The 16,406-nt window shown below is 63.0% G+C and overlaps 4 protein-coding genes across 6 annotated transcripts; 2 read left to right on the top strand and 2 right to left on the bottom strand.

Annotated features, from left to right (window-relative positions):
* Positions 1-1,186: 1,186 nt before the first annotated feature.
* Positions 1,187-6,524, bottom strand: LOC119711531 (chromatin target of PRMT1). The gene is given in 7 exon segments (XM_038161878.1): positions 1,187-1,525; positions 1,856-1,993; positions 2,077-2,146; positions 2,148-2,261; positions 3,479-3,629; positions 4,906-4,981; positions 6,351-6,524. Coding segments are annotated over 6 exon segments (741 nt in total). The 5' UTR covers positions 4,971-4,981; positions 6,351-6,524; the 3' UTR covers positions 1,187-1,322.
* A 1,736-nt stretch (positions 6,525-8,260) lies between these two features.
* Positions 8,261-10,697, bottom strand: LOC119711559 (protein S100-A1-like). 2 transcript variants are annotated; one of them, XM_038161926.1, is made up of 3 exons: positions 10,600-10,697; positions 8,650-8,798; positions 8,261-8,547 (listed from the first exon to the last, which is right to left on the bottom strand). In XM_038161926.1, exons 2-3 carry the CDS (start codon positions 8,788-8,790, stop codon positions 8,404-8,406), a joined length of 285 nt encoding a protein of 94 aa, XP_038017854.1. In that variant the 5' UTR covers positions 8,791-8,798; positions 10,600-10,697; the 3' UTR covers positions 8,261-8,403. The 2 variants fall into 2 exon arrangements, with proteins under 2 accessions (XP_038017854.1, XP_038017853.1); XM_038161925.1 differs by lacking the exon at positions 10,600-10,697 and adding an exon at positions 9,049-9,267.
* Positions 10,698-12,738: 2,041 nt separating this feature from the next.
* Positions 12,739-13,940, top strand: S100A13 (S100 calcium binding protein A13). The gene is made up of 3 exons (XM_038161937.1): positions 12,739-12,939; positions 13,205-13,411; positions 13,765-13,940. The coding sequence occupies exons 2-3, from the start codon at positions 13,232-13,234 to the stop codon at positions 13,897-13,899; spliced, it is 315 nt and encodes a 104-aa protein (XP_038017865.1). The 5' UTR covers positions 12,739-12,939; positions 13,205-13,231; the 3' UTR covers positions 13,900-13,940.
* Positions 13,941-14,059: 119 nt separating this feature from the next.
* Positions 14,060-16,406, top strand: S100A14 (S100 calcium binding protein A14). 2 transcript variants are annotated; one of them, XM_038161935.1, is made up of 4 exons: positions 14,060-14,609; positions 14,844-14,954; positions 16,052-16,198; positions 16,277-16,406. In XM_038161935.1, the coding sequence occupies exons 1-4, from the start codon at positions 14,070-14,072 to the stop codon at positions 16,394-16,396; spliced, it is 918 nt and encodes a 305-aa protein (XP_038017863.1). In that variant the 5' UTR covers positions 14,060-14,069; the 3' UTR covers positions 16,397-16,406. The 2 variants fall into 2 exon arrangements, with proteins under 2 accessions (XP_038017863.1, XP_038017864.1); XM_038161936.1 differs by lacking the exon at positions 14,060-14,609 and having other exon boundaries at positions 14,632-14,954.

Here is a 16,406-nt window from a genome sequence, read left to right as displayed (position 1 = left end):
CCCCACAATAACAAAAGGAGCGGCCGGAGCGCGTGAGGCGCCGCCGCGCCGCAGCCAATGGCAGCGCCCGTGACAGCCGGGCCTCGGCCCGCCAGCCAATCGCGGCCGCGCTTTCACGGCGCGAGCCCCCAGACGGGCCCCGCCCCCGGCGCCGCCGGGCCCCGCTCCCACCGGGAACGCCGCGGGTCCCGGCCCCGGCTATCCCCACCGGGAACGCCGCGGGTCCCGGCCCCGGCTGTCCCCCCCGGGAACGCCGCGGGTCCCGGCCCCGGCTATCCCCACCGGGAACGCCGCGGGTCCCGATCCTGCTCCCACCGGGAATGCCGCGGGTCCCGGCCCCGGCTGTCCCCACCGGGAACGCCGCGGGTCCCGGCCCCGGCTGTCCCCCCCGGGAACGCCGCGGGTCCCGGCCCCGGCTGTCCCCACCGGGAACGCCGCGGGTCCCGGCCCCGGCTGTCCCCCGGGAACGCCGCGGGTCCCGATCCTGCTCCCACCGGGAACGCCGCGGGTCCCGGCCCCGGCTATCCCCACCGGGAACGCCGCGGGTCTCGATCCTGCTCCCACCGGGAACGCCGCGGGTCCCGGCCCCGGGGATCCCCCGGGAACGCCGCACCGGGAGGGAAGCACAGACCCTTTAGTTTTGAAAATTCATCTTTTTTTTCTTTGAAAAATGATGAGTTTTGGAGCCTGTTCTGGAAAAGAGGCATTTCCACTTCACTGTCCTGGCTGAATTTTCTGTCCCTGCCTCTCGTTTCTTTAAACAAACGCTTGAACCACACAGAAACACGGCGCCAAAAGAACTCAAACTTCTACCCCCCAAAATCCACCAAAACAGGGAAGTTTCCCACCTGCCCCAAGCCCACGGGGATTTTTGGTGCAGAACAAAAAGGATCTGGGAGGAGAGCAACAGCCAAAGTCAGGCTGTCCTGCTGGGAAGGCTGGATTTGGCTTCAAACCAGCTGAACTCCTGCTGGGAATGTGGCCATCCCAAAATGTACAAGGGCTGATCCCAAAATCCAACAAATCCATCCCAAAATCCAACCATGGAGCTCCAGAGGCACACAAAGACCTGGTCCCCAAGCCACGGGCGCATCCCTGGTGCCACCAGCAGCAGATTCTCCACGGCACATCCATCCCATCCACGTTTCCTCAGGGAATAACCACCAAAAAAAAAAAAATCCCCGGCAAAGAACAATCCAAAAAAAGTTTAATACAACAGAGAGTATCAAAACATCGAAGAACACACTAAGTCTGAATTTCCCATCGGGGATTCCCAGCGCGGCTCCCGACGGAACGAGCCCCCCCCCGGCAGTCCCGGCCCCTCAGTCGGTGGCCTCGGGATCCGTCTGTGCCATGTACGCGTCCAGCTCGGCGTCCAGGTGTCCCTTGGTCTTGGACATGTAGGCGTCCAGCTGGTTGTCCAGCTGCTCCTTGGTGAGCGCGGGGCGCGCCGAGCCTCTGCCGCGGCCCCGGCCTCTGCCGCGCCCGCCGAAGCCGCCCCGGCCGCGCCCGGCCATGCCGCGCCCTGCCGGGGACAGGGAACGGTCACTGCCTGCATCCCGGGATTTCCCACCCCACTCAGCCCCCTGGGGATCCCCTGTGGATGCTCAGAGTGTGACTCGTGGGGACTCTTAGGAGCGTCCTGAGAATTCCTCAATGCCAGCCTAACGCCAATATGGCTCCTGGGTTTCTCCTCCCACCCCTGTTGAGGTTCAGTTTTAAAACAACCAAGTCTTGGGTAAAAGGTTTGAATTCCAGCCTTGGGAATTCTTGGAGCTGCAGGTTGCACGCCCCAGCCTCAGCCAGGACAGAAGGATCCCAGCAGGATTATTACCGTCATTCCCAGGGCACTCACCTCTGCCGCCGATGCCTCCCCGGCCCATGGCGCCCCGGCCCAGGCCGCCTCTTCCCGGGCCGCCGCGGCCCCTGATGCCGCCCCTCCGCAGGCCCATCCGCGGGGCAATCCCTCTCCCGCCGCGCAGCAGGCCTTGACCTTCAGCGGAGAAGCCAGAAAAGCGGGATTTCAGCCCGAGGAACGGCGTGCGAGGGGACGAGAGGGGACGGCAGGGGACTGACCTCGCAGCGCCACCCCTCCTCGGAGCATGGCCCGGGCGCCGCGGCCCCGCAGGGCCCCCCGGGGCATCCCCCCGCTGGCCCAGGGCCAGCCCCCGGCCGCCCAGGGCTCCGCGGGCCAGCGTCCCCGCCGGCCGGCCCAGCCGCGCCTGGATGTTGCTCTTGCCGAGGCGTTGCTTCAAGCTCTTCTGGAAGAGAAGATTCGGGAGGGGACAGGAGTCATGCAGCGATCTGGGGTTTGGGGACACGACAGGGAGGGACACAGTGCTGGAAACGGAGGGGTTGTGCCTGTCGGCACGGGAGCTGCTGCTCCGCAGGGAAAAACCAGCACGGCAGGGCTGCCGAGGGAGGGTGGGGTTTTAGGGGCTGCCGCTGCCATGGGACTGTGAGGTGAAGCAGCTCCCGGAGCCCGGGATGAGCCTTTTCTCTGGAAAAATAGAGAGGAGACATCAACAGCCAGCAGCCGACACCCCCGGCGACAAGCAGGGAACGACAGCGCGTTACTGATCTGAGGGAAAAGGTGGAAATTTCTGCCAGTCCCTTCCCAGGTATCCCATTTTTAGCATCATGGAATGCTCTGAGTTGGGAGGGATCCATCAGGATCACCCTGCACAGACACCTCAAAATCCCACCCTGGGCATCCCTGGGAACAGCTCCTGGAGCTCTGGCAGCCTTGGGAATGTCCACTCCCTGGGGAGCCTGGGCAGTGGCCAGCATCCTCTGGGGGAAGAACCTTTCACAAAATCCATCCTGAACCTCCCCTGGCACAGCTTCATCCCGTTCCCTGGGGAGCCTGGGCAGTGCCCAGCACTCTCTGGGGGAAGAGCCCTTCCCTAAAATCCATCCTAAACCCCCTGGCTCCAGCCATTCCCAGGATCCTGTCCCTATCCCAGGGAGCAGAGATTGGAGCTGCAGACTCCAGAGTCTCCTCTGCTCAGCTGCACACTCCAAGTGCCCTCAGCCACTCCTCACATGGCCCCTCCAGACCCTTCTCCATCCTCGTGTCTCTCCTCTGGACACTCTCCAACACCTTTTATACAGAATTCCAGAAGTCTCCAGGTTGGAAAAGACCTCCCAGACCACTGAGTGCAATCCCCACCTCGTGCCCAGCCCAGGTGCCACATCCAGGCTTTCCTTGGACACCTCCAGGGACGGCAACTCCAAAATTCCCCGGGCAGCCCCTGCCAAAGCTTGACCACCCTTCCCGGGAAAATATTCCTGAAGCGTCCAACCCAACCCTCCTGTGAGAGAAATGCGGAGAACCAGAAGGTCCCCCCTGAGCCTCCTTTCCTCCAGCAGCTCCCCACACTCACCCTCCTCCATCCCCTTCCCTTCTGCGGCCTCTTTCTCTTTCCGGAGCCGTTTTTTCCACATCCTGCAAGGCCCAAATGCTCTTTCCCCTCACCTGTTTGAGCTTCAGAGCGGCCTGCACAGACGGTCTGTTCTCCATCTGCTGGGCCAGCCGTCTGTTTCGAGCGCTGGCCAGCTGCTGCTGCTGCATGGTGGCCCGGATATTCACCGGCATCGGCTGTTTGTTCTTCAGCATGTTAGTGAAGCTTCAAGGTCGAATAAAACGGGGTTTAATTAAAGCTTAAAACACACAATTATCGGCATTTCACGGTGCTCGAGTGGGGCTCCAGCTCCCATGAACCTTTATGCAAAGAGTGGCGCTTTTATGGGATTACAGATCCCTCGGAGAGGCAGGAATGAGGTGGAAGTTTTCAGTGGGAATGAGAAAGCCGGAGGTTAGTGGGTTTAGAGATGGCAGAAGGGGTGACAACCAGCAGGAAGCGGGGATGGTGGTGACAGGGGGGGAGAAACAGGACAGCAAAAGCCAAATCAACCCCCAAAAAAATCTGGGAAAAGCGTCAAAATTCCAGGCCAGGAGGTAGGAAGGGAAGACGCCGTGCTTGGCGTCCTCCAGCACCAGGTTGGAAGGGATCATCTTAAAGCCTTTTTCCAACCTCAGCAGTTCCATGATTGTACAAAATTCCACCACCCAGAGCATCTCCTGAAGGCCACCCAGCTGCTCTCCTGAAACGAGGCCACTTGGGAATTTACGTGGTGCTTTAACTTCTCCATCGAGGAGCAAACCCGCAGCGAGGCGGTAAATAAAGCTCCTCAGCAGCACCCCAGAGGCTTCCTGGGAGCTGGGGAGCAAAACCCAACCCCTGAAAACGAGGAGTTTGAGCTGAGAGCGAGCGAAGGAGCCAGCGAAGCGTCCCTGAGCTCAGCTGCCCCATCCTGGCGCGTTGAACCCCAGAGCGCTCAGCGGGAGAGCGGGACACCCGTTAGTCGTCACAGAGGAGCCACACGTGGAAAAACCCAGCGGAATGACGCGAGGGAGGAGCTCGAGGACAGAGAGAGATGGAGGTGAAGCCAAAGCTGTTGCCTCTTACAAGGCCCAGAAGGGCCTTCGGGCCGGTTCCGGGGCCGCCGCCGGCCTCTTACAGAGCCCACCCGGGCGGGTGGGACCCTCGGGCGCGGCAGCAGAGCCAAAATACCAATGTCAAAACATGTGGGAGAGACAGGGAGGGTGTGAGGTTGGTCTCTGCTCTTACAACACATCCCACCGCATTTAGGAGGCGAATCAACACTAATTTGGAGAGATCCCTCCGGAATTTTTGGCCCTTTTAACCTTGCGGGCCGCAGGGGTCGGAGGGTAAGGCGGGGTGTGGAGGCACCCGCTCGCCGGACGAGGTTAAAAGAGGGCGGAAACCACGGTGGGTTTTGGATTTTGGATAGTGAGAATTAAGAAAAAAAAAAAAAATAAAAAAAATAAAAATCTATATGTGATTTCTTAGGAGCTGAAGGTGCCGTTGGATTCCTCACCGCTCGTTCAGAGACATCTTGGTGGTGCTCTTTAGCACGACCTTCGGTGCTGACTGTGCAGCCATCTTCAGAGAATCTGCAAAACAGGCCCCAAAAGGGAAAATTCAGACATTTAGCACACATTTATACCACCAAATACTAAAAATCCCTTCTGTTCTGCCTCCTTGGGTGGAGGAAATCAAGATTAATGCAGGTTACGTGTAATATATTCATTTCTTTTCAGTGATTTTTAGCCCTCTGTCAGCATTTTTCAGTTCTGATTCTGGGATTTTTAATGTTTTTTTAGTCCTCTCCCGGTTTTAATAATTAGGGGGTTCCTTTATTTCTCCCTTACCAAAATTTTTTTACAATTTTGACATTTTTTACAATCATCTTTTTACAATTTTGACATTTTTTACAATCATCTTTTTACAATTTTGACATTTTTTACAAGCATCTTTTTACAATGAACGCTTCAGCAATATTAGGAGGAATAAAATAAAAATCCAGCAGCAAGATGGAAACCAAACACCATCTTCAGAGCAAAGACACAAACCAGAACCCAAGACATCAAATTAATATAACATTAAGCATTTAAAAACTCTGTTCTCTGTGGAGAGAACTAAGACTGAGGCAAGTTATATGTGTTGTATTTATGTATTTTTACTGTTTTCTAGCCCTTTACCAGGTTTAATAAATATGGGTGTTATTTTAATTTACCTCTAGTAAAAACTTATCTTTTTACAGTGAGTACCTTATCGGTTTTTTGAGTAATAACAGAAAAATCCAGCTGTAAATAACTCCCAAATGCCTTTAGCACAGTGACACCTCCACATTTCCCATGTTCTTAGCATGACCAAGGTGCAAACCCCAATTTTAAGGGCACAAGGAATAAAACTGGGAATAAAAATCCAAGATGATGCTACAAAAGTATCGTATCCTTTAAAAAAATCGAGGTTCCACCTCCCTCAGGGCAGGGATTTAAATCCCCTCCAATGCTGGATGCTACAGAAACACGCTGGGTTCCAACCCCCGAGCTCTGCAGATCGATTTATTAATTTAACTTATAATTAGCAGCAAATTTAACGGGTGGATGGCGGCCGGGATGCGCTCACTCTCTAATACCCTCAAAAAACCGCTTTATTGAGAGGATTTACACCCAGAAACGGAGACAACAGAAAGCCTTATTCCCTTTATAAATTATTCTAAATAATTTTATTTTAATATAGAGCAGCTTTTCCAAATTGAAGTGGTTTTAAAAGCGTTTTTCTCCCTGAGGGGAAAAAAACCCAAACAGCTCCGCCCCCCTCAGGCCCGGCTCCGGAGCCCGGTGAGGGGGAAAAGCCGCGACCCCTGAGGGGTCCCCGGGCCATGAGGGGACCATGAGGGGGCCATGAGGGGACCCTCGGGCCCTCAGGAGCTCCCCCCCGGCGTTCCGCCCCCGCACAGCCGGGCCGCTCACTCACCGAAGCACACGGTAGCCAGGTCTCCGGTAGCTCCGGCGGGCGGGCGGGTGAGTGCGGGGCCGGTGTGGGGCCGGCACGGGGCCGGGGCTGGCGCTGAGCTCCGCCCGCTCCCGCCGCCGCCGCCGCCACTTCTCCCTCAGCCGCCCGCGACAAAATGGCGCCGGCGCCGCTCCCGCCCCCGCCGAAATGGCGGCCGCGCTCCTGGCCACGCCCCCCGCTGCGCGAGCCCCCCCCGCGGTGGGCGCTGGTTGGTGCAGCGGCGGAGGGGGCGGGGAAAGGGGCGGGGCGGAGGGGGAGGCGGGAACGTTCTGGCGGGAATCGGGGCGGAGTCCTGCTGACGTCATAGAGAGCGGTGTCGTCATGGAAGCGTCATGGAATCGTCATGGAATTGTCATGGAAGCATAATGGAATTGTCATGGAAGTGTCATGGAAGCGTCATGGAATCGTCATGGAATTGTCATGGAAGCATAATGGAATTGTCATGGAAGCGTCATGGAATCGTCATGGAATTGTCATGGAAGTGTCATGGAAGTGTAATGGAATTGTCATGGAAGTGTCATGGAAGCGTCATGGAATTGTCATGGAAGTGTCATGGAAGTGCAACGGAAGTGTCATGGAAGTGTCATGGAACCGTCATTGAATTGCCATGGAATTGTCATGAATTGTCATGGAACTGTCATGGAACCATCATGAGACTGTCATGGAATCATCATGGAACCGTCATGGAACCGCCACGGAACCAAAAAGGACTCGCACCAGACAGCAGCCACAGGACACCTAAATCTGTCAGAGAAAGAGAATTTATTGCTCCCTTATCATCAGAAAATGAACTTTTCCCCGCCTCGCTCAGCCCTGAAGAGGATTCAGAGGAAGAAGCTGACTCTGACCAGACAGAATCCTGTGTTTGAATGGAATTCATGCATCATGTATGAGGTGTGTGAATATGCAACAGGCTGTTGTTTTTAAGGGTTAATCCTCTGTCAACTGGGTCCTTTTTCGGGTTTATTTTGCCCAGAAAAGGCACCCGGACCGTCCGTAATTCTTTGTTTTTATTATCCTCATCTCAATTGTTCAAATTTTATCACTCTAATTACATTGCTATTTTTATAACCATTTTATCACTATTAAACTTTTAACGTTTTAAAAACAAGCGATGGGCGTTTTTCCCATCCCCTTTCCCGATCCGTCCCAGCCCGAGGCGGGATGGCGGGCGGACGATGGCGCTGCCGGTCCTGCCGGGGGCCTTGGCCCCCGTCCCGGTGGGCTGGCAGATCCCAACCGGTTCCTCCGGTGCCGCGGGTGCGGTGCCGGCGCCTCCGGAGCCACCTGCAGCCGGTCCCGGCCTGTCCCCGGTCCCGGGGCTACCGTGTCCCACACCCCGACACCGACCGGGATCGCCCGCCCCGGGGTCACCCTGCCCCAGGAGGTCGGGGTGGATCCCAGGGTGATCTCAGGGTGATCCTGGGGTGGATCCCAGGGTGATCCCGGAGGGGATCCCAGGGTGAAACCAGGGTGATCCCAGGGTGATTCTGGGGTGGATCCTGGGCTGGATCCCAGGGTGATTCTGGGGTGGATCCTGGGCTGGATCCCAGGGTGATTCTGGGGTGGATCCTGAAGTGAATACCTGGATGATCCCAGGGTGGATCCCAGGGTGATCCCGGAGGGGATCCCAGGGTGAAACCAGGGTGATTCTGGGGTGGATCCCAGGGTGATCCCGGGGTTGATCCCAGGGTAGGTCTCTGGATGATCCCAGGGTGGATCCCAGGGGGGATCCCAGGGCTGTCTCCAGGCCCTTGGGGTGAGCCAGGGTGGCTTTCGCCGTGACCCAGGGCGGGATATTCCCTGGGGGCACTCGCAGGGGGACGGGGCAGGAATCCCGAGCGGGAATGAAGGAAGGAGCTGACCACACCTCGGGCCGGGTCGGAGCCTTTATTGTGGAACTGGATCCCTGCGGGATCCCCTGGGAATGCTGGGGAGGAGAGGGGGCGAGCTGGGGGGTGGCGGGGGGGCTCTGGATTTTGGGAGCCCACGTCCTGCTGCGGCAGGAGCGGCGTCAGGCGTTCTCCCAGAAGAAGGTGTTGCAGGCCACGGTCAGGGCGGCCACCAGGACCACGAACTCCTGGAAATCCACCTCCCCGTCGCCGTTCTCATCCAGGTCCTGCATGATCTTCTCCACCGCCCCCGCGTCCTTCTGGGTCTGGGGGAGGCACAGGGTGAGCCCTGGGGCTGGGCAGACGCTGTTCCCCCGGGGGATGGGGGAAAAGGAGACCCCCCCAGGCCCCAGACTGGTCCCAGTTACCTCCAGGAAACATCCCAGCTCGCTCTGCAGCAGCTCCTTGAGCTCCTTCTTGCTCAGCTTGTACTTGTCCCCCTCCTTGCCCGAGTAGTGGTGGAAGACATTGATCAGGGTCTCCATGGCCCCTTCCAGCTGCGATCCCATGGCTGCGGCTGCGGGACCCCCAGCACGTCACCCACCAGCCCCCCTGTCCTGGTGCCACCCCCAAAACGTCACCCACCCCCGGCCGTGGTCCTGCCGGGCAGGACTGGGGGGTCTGGGGGGTTCCCAGGGGCTGGGGGTTCCCAGGATCTGGGGGGTTCCCAGGGGCTGGGGGGTTCCCAGGATCTGGGAGGGTTCCCAGGGGCTGGGCGGGGGGTTCTGAGGGGAGATTTGGGGGGTGACAGAGGCACCTGTGCTCACCTGAGCTCCCCGTGCTCCGAGTGCGCCCGCCCGGCCGGGCCGGGCACGTTAAATAAGCTCCAAGCCCCCTCCCTCCGGGAGGATCCGATACCGGGGCTGGACAGCCCGGCTGGCACCGCCGGCCAGCCCCGCGGGGGCCGGGCGTGGGGGGCACAACCCCCGCCGTGGCCCCGGGCAGCACCCCCAGAGCCCGCGGGCACGGCCGGGGGGACAGCATCGCTTCAGAGGGGTCCCCGTGCCACCCTCGGGCGCCCTTTGCCACCCCCCGGATGCGCCGGGATGCGGAAAAATTTGGGATACTGGCTGGATTGGGATGGACGCCGGGGTCCCTCGCTGGGGGCAGCCCCAGGGGACCCCCAGGTGACGGCGGCGGCCACGCCGTGACCCCGCGGTGGCACCGCGGGCATCCCCCATCTGTCAGCGCCGGGAGCGGGGCCGCATCCCCGGGGCCGGATCGGCGGCCAGCCCCGCTCCCGGCGCTGATAAAGGGATCCGGTGTCCTCGGCCCGGCCACCGGAGCCAGCGGGGCCCGGGGGGAGCCGCGGGGGCTATCGGGTGACTCCGCGGGGCCCCCCGCGCTCTCAAAGGGCTCTTGTCCGGCTGAAAAGGCCCCACAATCCCCAGCCCGACGTTGCTCCAGCAACGCCTCGGCCAAGAAACCGGACCCCGAGCTGGCCCGGGGGATGCTGATAATGCCGAGGATCCCGTTACGGCCCCGGATCCGCGCGGGCTGGACCCCGCAGCCTGCCCGGCTCCAGCATCCCCGGGGAGATCAGCCCCCGAATTCCTCAGTCCCCGAATTCCTGATCCCCCGAATTCCTCAGCCTCAGAATTCCTGATCCCCTGAATTCCTCAGCGCCCAAGTTCTTCCTCCCCCAGATTCCTCATCCCTCAGATTCCTTATCCCCCAAATTCCTCATCCCCCAAAAGCTTCATCCCCCAAATTCCTCATCCCCCAAATTTCTAATCTCCCAAATTCCTAATCCCCTGAATTCCTCATCCCTGAAATTTCTGATCCCCTAAATTCCTGATCCCCCAAGTTCCTCAGCCCCCAAATTCCTCACCCCCCTCTCTGGGACCCCCCCCTGCCGCAGGATCTGGGACCCCCTCAAACAGGAGCAGCATTTTCCCAAGGGCCGGGTGGTGCCGGGCTCCTCAGCCGGGTTCCAGCCCTAATTTGGGGTTAATTACATCCTGCAGCCTCTGCTCCCACCTCCCTCCCGCCCTTCCTGTCCCCGCGGTGAGCATGGGCCCTGCCGGGGGACCCCAAAACCGCTGGTCCCGTGGGGCCAACCCCCCTCCCCACTGCCCTGGGAATGGGGAAACTGGGGCGGGGTGGGGGGTTCTGGATGGATGCGGGGGTCCCCAAACAGAGGAGGGGTCCCAGGTGGAGCTGCGAGTCCCAGGTGGGAGCGGGGATCCCAAAGGGCAGCTCAGGAGCTGCTCCCCAGCGGGACCCGGCTCCGTTCCTGGGGTGGGGGGGCTCCGGGAGGGGCTGGACCCCGAGACCCCCGGGCACGGGGGCACTGGGAGGGGCCCCGTGGCACTCACTGGCCGTGTCCCTGTCCCCCGAGCGGATCACAGGATTCCGGGAAAGCCCGGGAACGTCACCGGGCTCGTGACAGGGACGGGCATTGCCCAAAAATAACCCCGACCCCACTCCCTGCCAGGCGGGGACAGAGGGGACAACGCCAGCACTGGCACGGCTGGAGCGTCCGAGGTGCACTCCCAGCCCCCCAAACCCTTTGGGACAGCGGTGCCTCGGGGTGAACCCCAGCTCTGGGGGGTCCCGGGGGGTCCCGGAGCCCGCAGCACGCCCAGCACGGCTGGCAGATTCCCAGCAGCTCTTCCCGAAGCGGGAGCAGCGAGGGACATGCCAGGAGCTTTACACACAGCTTGGAACAGGTTCCAGCTGCTGCGACTCCCCTGCTCCACTTTGACCCAGCTAAACCAGTTGCTCCAGTTCCCGCTGCCGGGCTGGGCCGATCTTGTCTCCCCATCCCATCGCCGGGGCTCTGGAAGAGCCTTTTCCATCCCCGGGGTTTGGAGAGGGAGGAGCTGAAGTGGCCGGGCTGGGGACACCGCGGTGGCTCTGGGCACCTGCTGGTCCCCTCCAGCGAGCCCCGATGGGGCCAGCAGGGGCCACTGCCGGGCTGGTCACCGTGGTGGCCATCCCTAGTTGGGGTCCCCAGCCCAGACAGGTTGTGGAGAACCCCAGGACCAGGATGTGGAAGCGGACACTGACCCCCTGCAAGTGGTCACCCTGGTCAGTGGTCACCCTGTCACACAGGCTCCTGTGGTCCTATATGGCCTGAGTCCCTATATGGTCCCACCCCTGTCCCTATATGGCCCAAGTCCCTACATGGTCCCTGTCCCTATATGGCCACCATCCCTGTCCCTAGATGGCCCCAGTCCCTCCATGGTCCCAGTCCCTCCATGGTCCCAGTCTCGGTCCCTCATGGTCCCCTCCTGGCCATGCCAGGTTCCCCGAGGCCGGGTCACCACCCCGTACCCGTGGGGACAATCCCGACGGGGATCCCAGGGTGCTAAAACACCTGGAGGTCCCTTCCCCTCCTCTCGTGGGACATCTGCCCCTTCCTCACCCCACGGCGGCTCCCCGAATTCCATGGCCGGGGAGTCACGGGCCCGCCTGGCTCCGGGGCCGGTGATTCACCCCGAAGCTGTCCCCGCTCCCGGTCCCTGCCGGGCCTGACTCACCCGGCGCTTTCCCAAGAGGCCACCCCGGTGTCCTGACGTGGGGCTCGGTGACCGTCCCAGCCCCGTCCCCTCCGTCATCCCGGGGCCGGATGGGGCTGCAGGAAGCCAATTCCTGCCCCGTGAGCTGGTGTGACAGCTCTGGGGTGGGGACAGGGCCACCCCGTCCCTGCCAGTGTCTCAGGGCTCAGCTGGTGACGGTGACATTGTGCTGAGGACCCCCCTGCCCTCAGTCCCCAAAACACCGCGGGGGCTTTGGGACCCCAAATTCCTGCGTGTTGCCCTGGGGGGCTGCAGCCTTGCCGTTTGTCACACCCGTGGGTGAGGTTGGGGACATTGGGGACAGTCCTGAGGCTGTGTCCGGGGTCCCCTCGGGGTGCGGGGTGCAGTTTGGGGTCCCTGTGGGAATGGGGGTGCCCGCTCGGTCTCCCCGTGCCGGGGCTGCCATGTTATAAATACCCACGCATTAAAGGGGAGCGCTCGGGCCGTTCCAACCCCCTAATTAATTTGGATTAATTAATTTTTACAGAGCCCACTATTAATAGGGATGATGTCAGCGGGTGGCTGAGTCACAACTCTCACTCGGTGCGGGCCGAGCCGGGCCCTGGCTCGGTGACACTGCCGGGATGTGACAGGGATGTCACCGGAATGTCACCGGGGCTCTGGGGTCACCTCCTCGTCCCCAGCCCTGCAGGGAGGCACCTGGGGGGTGACACCTGCCCTGCACCCCCGGAACGGGGCTCAAAGTTTGGGTTCCATCATCTCGGAGGTCTTTTCCATCCAAAACCATCCCGAGAATGATTTTGGGAATGTTTCTGTGCACGGTCCCGGTGATGCTCCATCCCCCGGGGATTCTCTGCCCGCGGTCCCGTCCTGTCCCCACCGGAGGTCCCCGGGCGGCTCCGCCGAGGCCGCGGCGAGTTCAGGCCCAGTTTGGTCCTGTGCCCGGGCGGGGAGGGAGCAGCGGACGGAGGGACGGACGGACCGACGGACGGCGGCGCCCGGGCGGTGACTGCGCGTCCGTCCGGCCGCATCAGGAAACCCAACACCGGCGCGGGGGGGACAAAGGCTGCGCTGTCCCCTCCTGCGGCGCGGCTATAAAACCTCCCGAAAGCTCCCCAAAGCTCCCGAAGCCCTCGAAACCTCCCGGGGGCCGCGACCTGCCCGCAGCCAGGGGTAAGTGGGGCATCGCTCCCCGCAGCTCCGCCCGCAGCGGCGGCGCTGGGGACCCGTGATGTCCCCCTGTCCCCTCCCCGTGTCACCGCTTCGGGGCCGGGCGGCAGCGCCGTCCCCACCGGGACCCGCTGCCCCTCGCCGTGGTCCTGCACAAGCCCCGGGACCCTCCTGAGCCCTGCGGGGCTGAGCTGGGCCTTCGCTGGGCTGGGGAGGGGGCGAGGGTCCCCGTCTGCCTCTGACCCCCTCTGGGCTCCTGTCCCTGCAGCCCCGGGCTGGTGGCGTGTCCGGTGCCATGGCAGCGGCGGAGGCGCCCGAGCCGAGCGAGCCGAGCGAGCTGACCGAGCTGGAGGCGGCCATCGAGCGCATCGTCACCGTGTTTGTCACCTTCGCCGCCAAGGAGGGCAAGAAGGGGACGCTGACGGCCGGCGAGTTCAAGGAGCTGGTGCGGCTCCAGCTGCCCAACCTGATGAAGGTGAGGCGGGCAGCAGCAGCACCGCGGGGTCCCCGGGGGTCCTCCTGAACCGTGGGGATGCTCCCGGTACCCTGGGGTCTCCCTGAACCGTGGGGATGCTCCCGGTACCCTGGGGTCTCCCTGAACTGTGGGGATGCTCCCGGTCCCCCGGGGGTGCCCCTGAACCGTGGGGATGCTCCCAGTCCCCCGGGGGTCCCCCTGAACTGTGGGGATGCTCCCGGTACCCTGGGGTCTCCCTGAACCGTGGGGATGCTCCCGGTTCCCGGGGTTGGCAGCCCCTGCTCCCCTCATGCCCGTCCCGGTCTCTGGGGGCTGGCAAGGGGCCGAGCCGCCCTCCCGGGTGCTCCCCGCAGGACGTGCCCTCCCTGGAGGAGAAGATGAGCGAGCTGGACGTGAACAACGACGAGGAGCTGAGATTTGGGGAGTACTGGCGGCTGATCGGGGAGCTGGCCAAGGCCATGCGCAGGGACAAAGCGGGCAAGAAGTGACGGCGCCGCTGCGGAGACTCAAATAAAGAGGTTTCCCTGAGCCTGAGCATCCTGCTGTTCTTGCTGGGGGGCTCCTGATTTGAGCCCCCATTTCCTCCCTCCCCGTGGTGGCCACGCTGGGACCGGCCCAGCCTTGGGGTCACTCTGCGGCTCCGGGCGCGCCCTGATGGATGGAGCCATCCCCAAATTGCCCTAGCGCTGGTCTGGCTTTTGGGGTGCCACCCTGCGCCCCACAAACACCTTCCTGCCGCTCTGGGGGGTGCGTGGGGGGCAGAGCTGTGGCTGTGGCCGGGGTGGGGCTCGGGAGATCCCCGGCAGCGATGCCACACTGGCCGCGGTGGCCACCAGCTCCATGGCATCGATGCCCGTCCTCTGCAGGGTCTTGGGTGGCTCAGGGGGCACATCCCGGCTGGGGAACATTCCCAGCGTTCAGCCCCCGAATCCCGGCGCTGCTGGGGCTGGTGGAATCCCTCTCTGGGCGAGCGGCCGGGCCCGGTGCCGTTCCCACGCGGCGCCGGGGCCGTGCCGGGCCCGCTCGGATGGGGAACCGTCGGTGTGGCCGGGAAGGAGGCGTTTCCCGGCCCCACGCTGGCGCCCGGCCAGGCTCCCAAATGAGACGCCTTGCACCACGGAGCTCCCACTCACACCTCCCCGGTATAAAACCCCGGCCCGCCGCAGCCCGCGCACACCTGGGACAGCCCGTGCTGCAGGTAAGTGGCCCGGCCGCCCCACGGCACGGGGGTCTGCGCCCCGGGCCCCTCCGCTCCCACGCTCGGCTCTGCCACGACTTGCGACGACGCCGGGGACGTGTCCCGGCAGCTCCAGCGCCGCATCCCGGGGCTCCTTCCTCGCCCTCCGCTCGGGGATGAGGAGGAGTCCGGGCGCCGGAGGAGGGGAAGCTCCCCCCGAGCCGAGAGCTGAGCTTGGCTTCCTTCCCCCGCCAGCTGCCCCGGACCCCGCGACACAGCAGAGACCCCCGGAGAGACCCCCGGAGAGACCCCCGAGGAGCCGCGAGCAGCAGGATGGGCCAGTGCAACTGCCGCAAGAAGCGCAAGGTCCGGCGGGGACACCGCGGCACCGGGACCCCCGGCGGGGCGGGGGTGACCCCGCACGGCCCCGGAGCCCCGGGCACGGCGTGACTCAGAGCCGCCGCGGGAGCCGGGGGCTGCTCTGGGATTTGGGAGCTCCTTGAAAAGTTCGGGGCTCCCGCGGATTGACCTTCGGGAGCCGCCCGCGCTCCTCGCAGCCGGTCCAAGGATGCCCGGCGGCAGCAAAGCTCCGGTTCTCCTCGGCTCCCAACCGGGAGGTGCCCACTCGCTGCCCTTGGCACCTGTGCAGGATTTGGGGCGCCGGGCTGAGGCTGTGCGGGTTGCCCAGTGGGCATCACCGGCTGTGGTTTCACGGGGAAGCCGCAGATTTGAGTGAATCACCGGCGTTTCCCTTGAACGGAGCCGCACGAGCGGCCGGCAGTGACCGGGAGCGACCGGGAGCGACCGGGAGCGGGGGTCGCGCTGTTCTGCGCCCCCCGCCCCGCCGGGAACGGGGTCTGCGGGGTGGGAGAGGGGCTGCCCGGAGCCCCAGGCCGGCGGCACGGCGGGCACTGAGTCACGCTGCCACCGCCGCTTGTGCGGAGGAGAGGAAGAACCAGTCGGGACGGGCCCGCGCCGGGGGTGGCGAGAGACGCCGCGGTGGCTGAGCCTGGCGGGCCCCGGGCGGGGACAGCGCGTCTGGGGGGGTGACAGCTCGGGGGGGACAGGCGGTGGCAGCTGGAGGGGTTGTCAACAGTCCGCAACAGCTGGATGTGGGGGAGCAACATCTGGATGGTCTCACATCTGCGTGGAGCAGAGCGGGATCCGTGTGGGGACTGCGGGCAGGGGGGGCTCACAGCTGGAGGGGGGCTCACAGCTGGAGGGGGGCTCACAGCTGGACGGGGAGGTGCCTCACATCCGCACAGACGGGCCTGGTGCTGACAGGGAGGTTTATCCCGTGGTTGAGCAGGGATGAAATGTTTGCATCCCACTCGCTCTGGGCTTGTCGTGGCCCCCCGCGGGATGTCCCACCCTTCCGGGGACCTGTCCCACCCCTCTGGGGAGCTGTCCCACCCCTCTGGGGAGCTGTCCCACCCCGTGCTCACCCTCTGTCCCCCCCGCAGGACTGCCAGGAGCTGACGGACGTGGAACGGGCCATCGAGACCGTCATCAGCCAGTTCCACTGCTACGCCGTGAAGGGGCAGAAGGAGTACCTGACCCCCAACGAGATGCAGGAGCTGGTGGTGCAGAAGCTGCCGCACCTGGGCAAGGTGGGGCTGGGCAGGAGGAGCTGGGGGGGCCCTGGCTGCTGGTGGGACGGCGCCATCACCCCGATGTTCTCTCTGCAGTGCGTGGGACCCCTGGAAGAGAAGATCGAGTGCATGGGAGACCCTAACGAGGCCAAGCTGGAGTTCGGAGAGTACTGGGACATGATGGGGGATGCGGCCAAGGGCTGCCGGAGGAAGTAGAGGGTGGTGG

Source organism: Motacilla alba, chromosome 25 (assembly GCF_015832195.1).
Source record: "Motacilla alba alba isolate MOTALB_02 chromosome 25, Motacilla_alba_V1.0_pri, whole genome shotgun sequence".
NCBI classification, from domain to species: domain Eukaryota; kingdom Metazoa; phylum Chordata; class Aves; order Passeriformes; family Motacillidae; genus Motacilla; species Motacilla alba.
This window is presented reverse-complemented; position numbering and strand designations above follow the sequence as displayed.

Bases quoted from the DNA above. Each gene is read 5' to 3' on its own strand.
- LOC119711559 (XM_038161925.1), bottom strand. From the start codon at position 9,265: ATGCTGTCCCCCCGGCCGTGCCCGCGGGCTCTGGGGGTGCTGCCCGGG. The intron at 8,799-9,048 runs GTGAGCACAGGT...GGGGTCCCGCAG, and splicing joins TCGGAGCACGGGGAGCTCAG to CCGCAGCCATGGGATCGCAG. The intron at 8,548-8,649 runs GTAACTGGGACC...TGCCTCCCCCAG, and splicing joins AGCTGGGATGTTTCCTGGAG to ACCCAGAAGGACGCGGGGGC.
- S100A13 (XM_038161937.1), top strand. From the start codon at position 13,232: ATGGCAGCGGCGGAGGCGCCCGAGCCGAGCGAGCCGAGCGAGCTGACC. The intron at 13,412-13,764 runs GTGAGGCGGGCA...TGCTCCCCGCAG, and splicing joins AGCTGCCCAACCTGATGAAG to GACGTGCCCTCCCTGGAGGA.
- S100A14 (XM_038161935.1), top strand. From the start codon at position 14,070: ATGGAGCCATCCCCAAATTGCCCTAGCGCTGGTCTGGCTTTTGGGGTG. The intron at 14,610-14,843 runs GTAAGTGGCCCG...TTCCCCCGCCAG, and splicing joins TGGGACAGCCCGTGCTGCAG to CTGCCCCGGACCCCGCGACA. The intron at 14,955-16,051 runs GTCCGGCGGGGA...TCCCCCCCGCAG, and splicing joins ACTGCCGCAAGAAGCGCAAG to GACTGCCAGGAGCTGACGGA.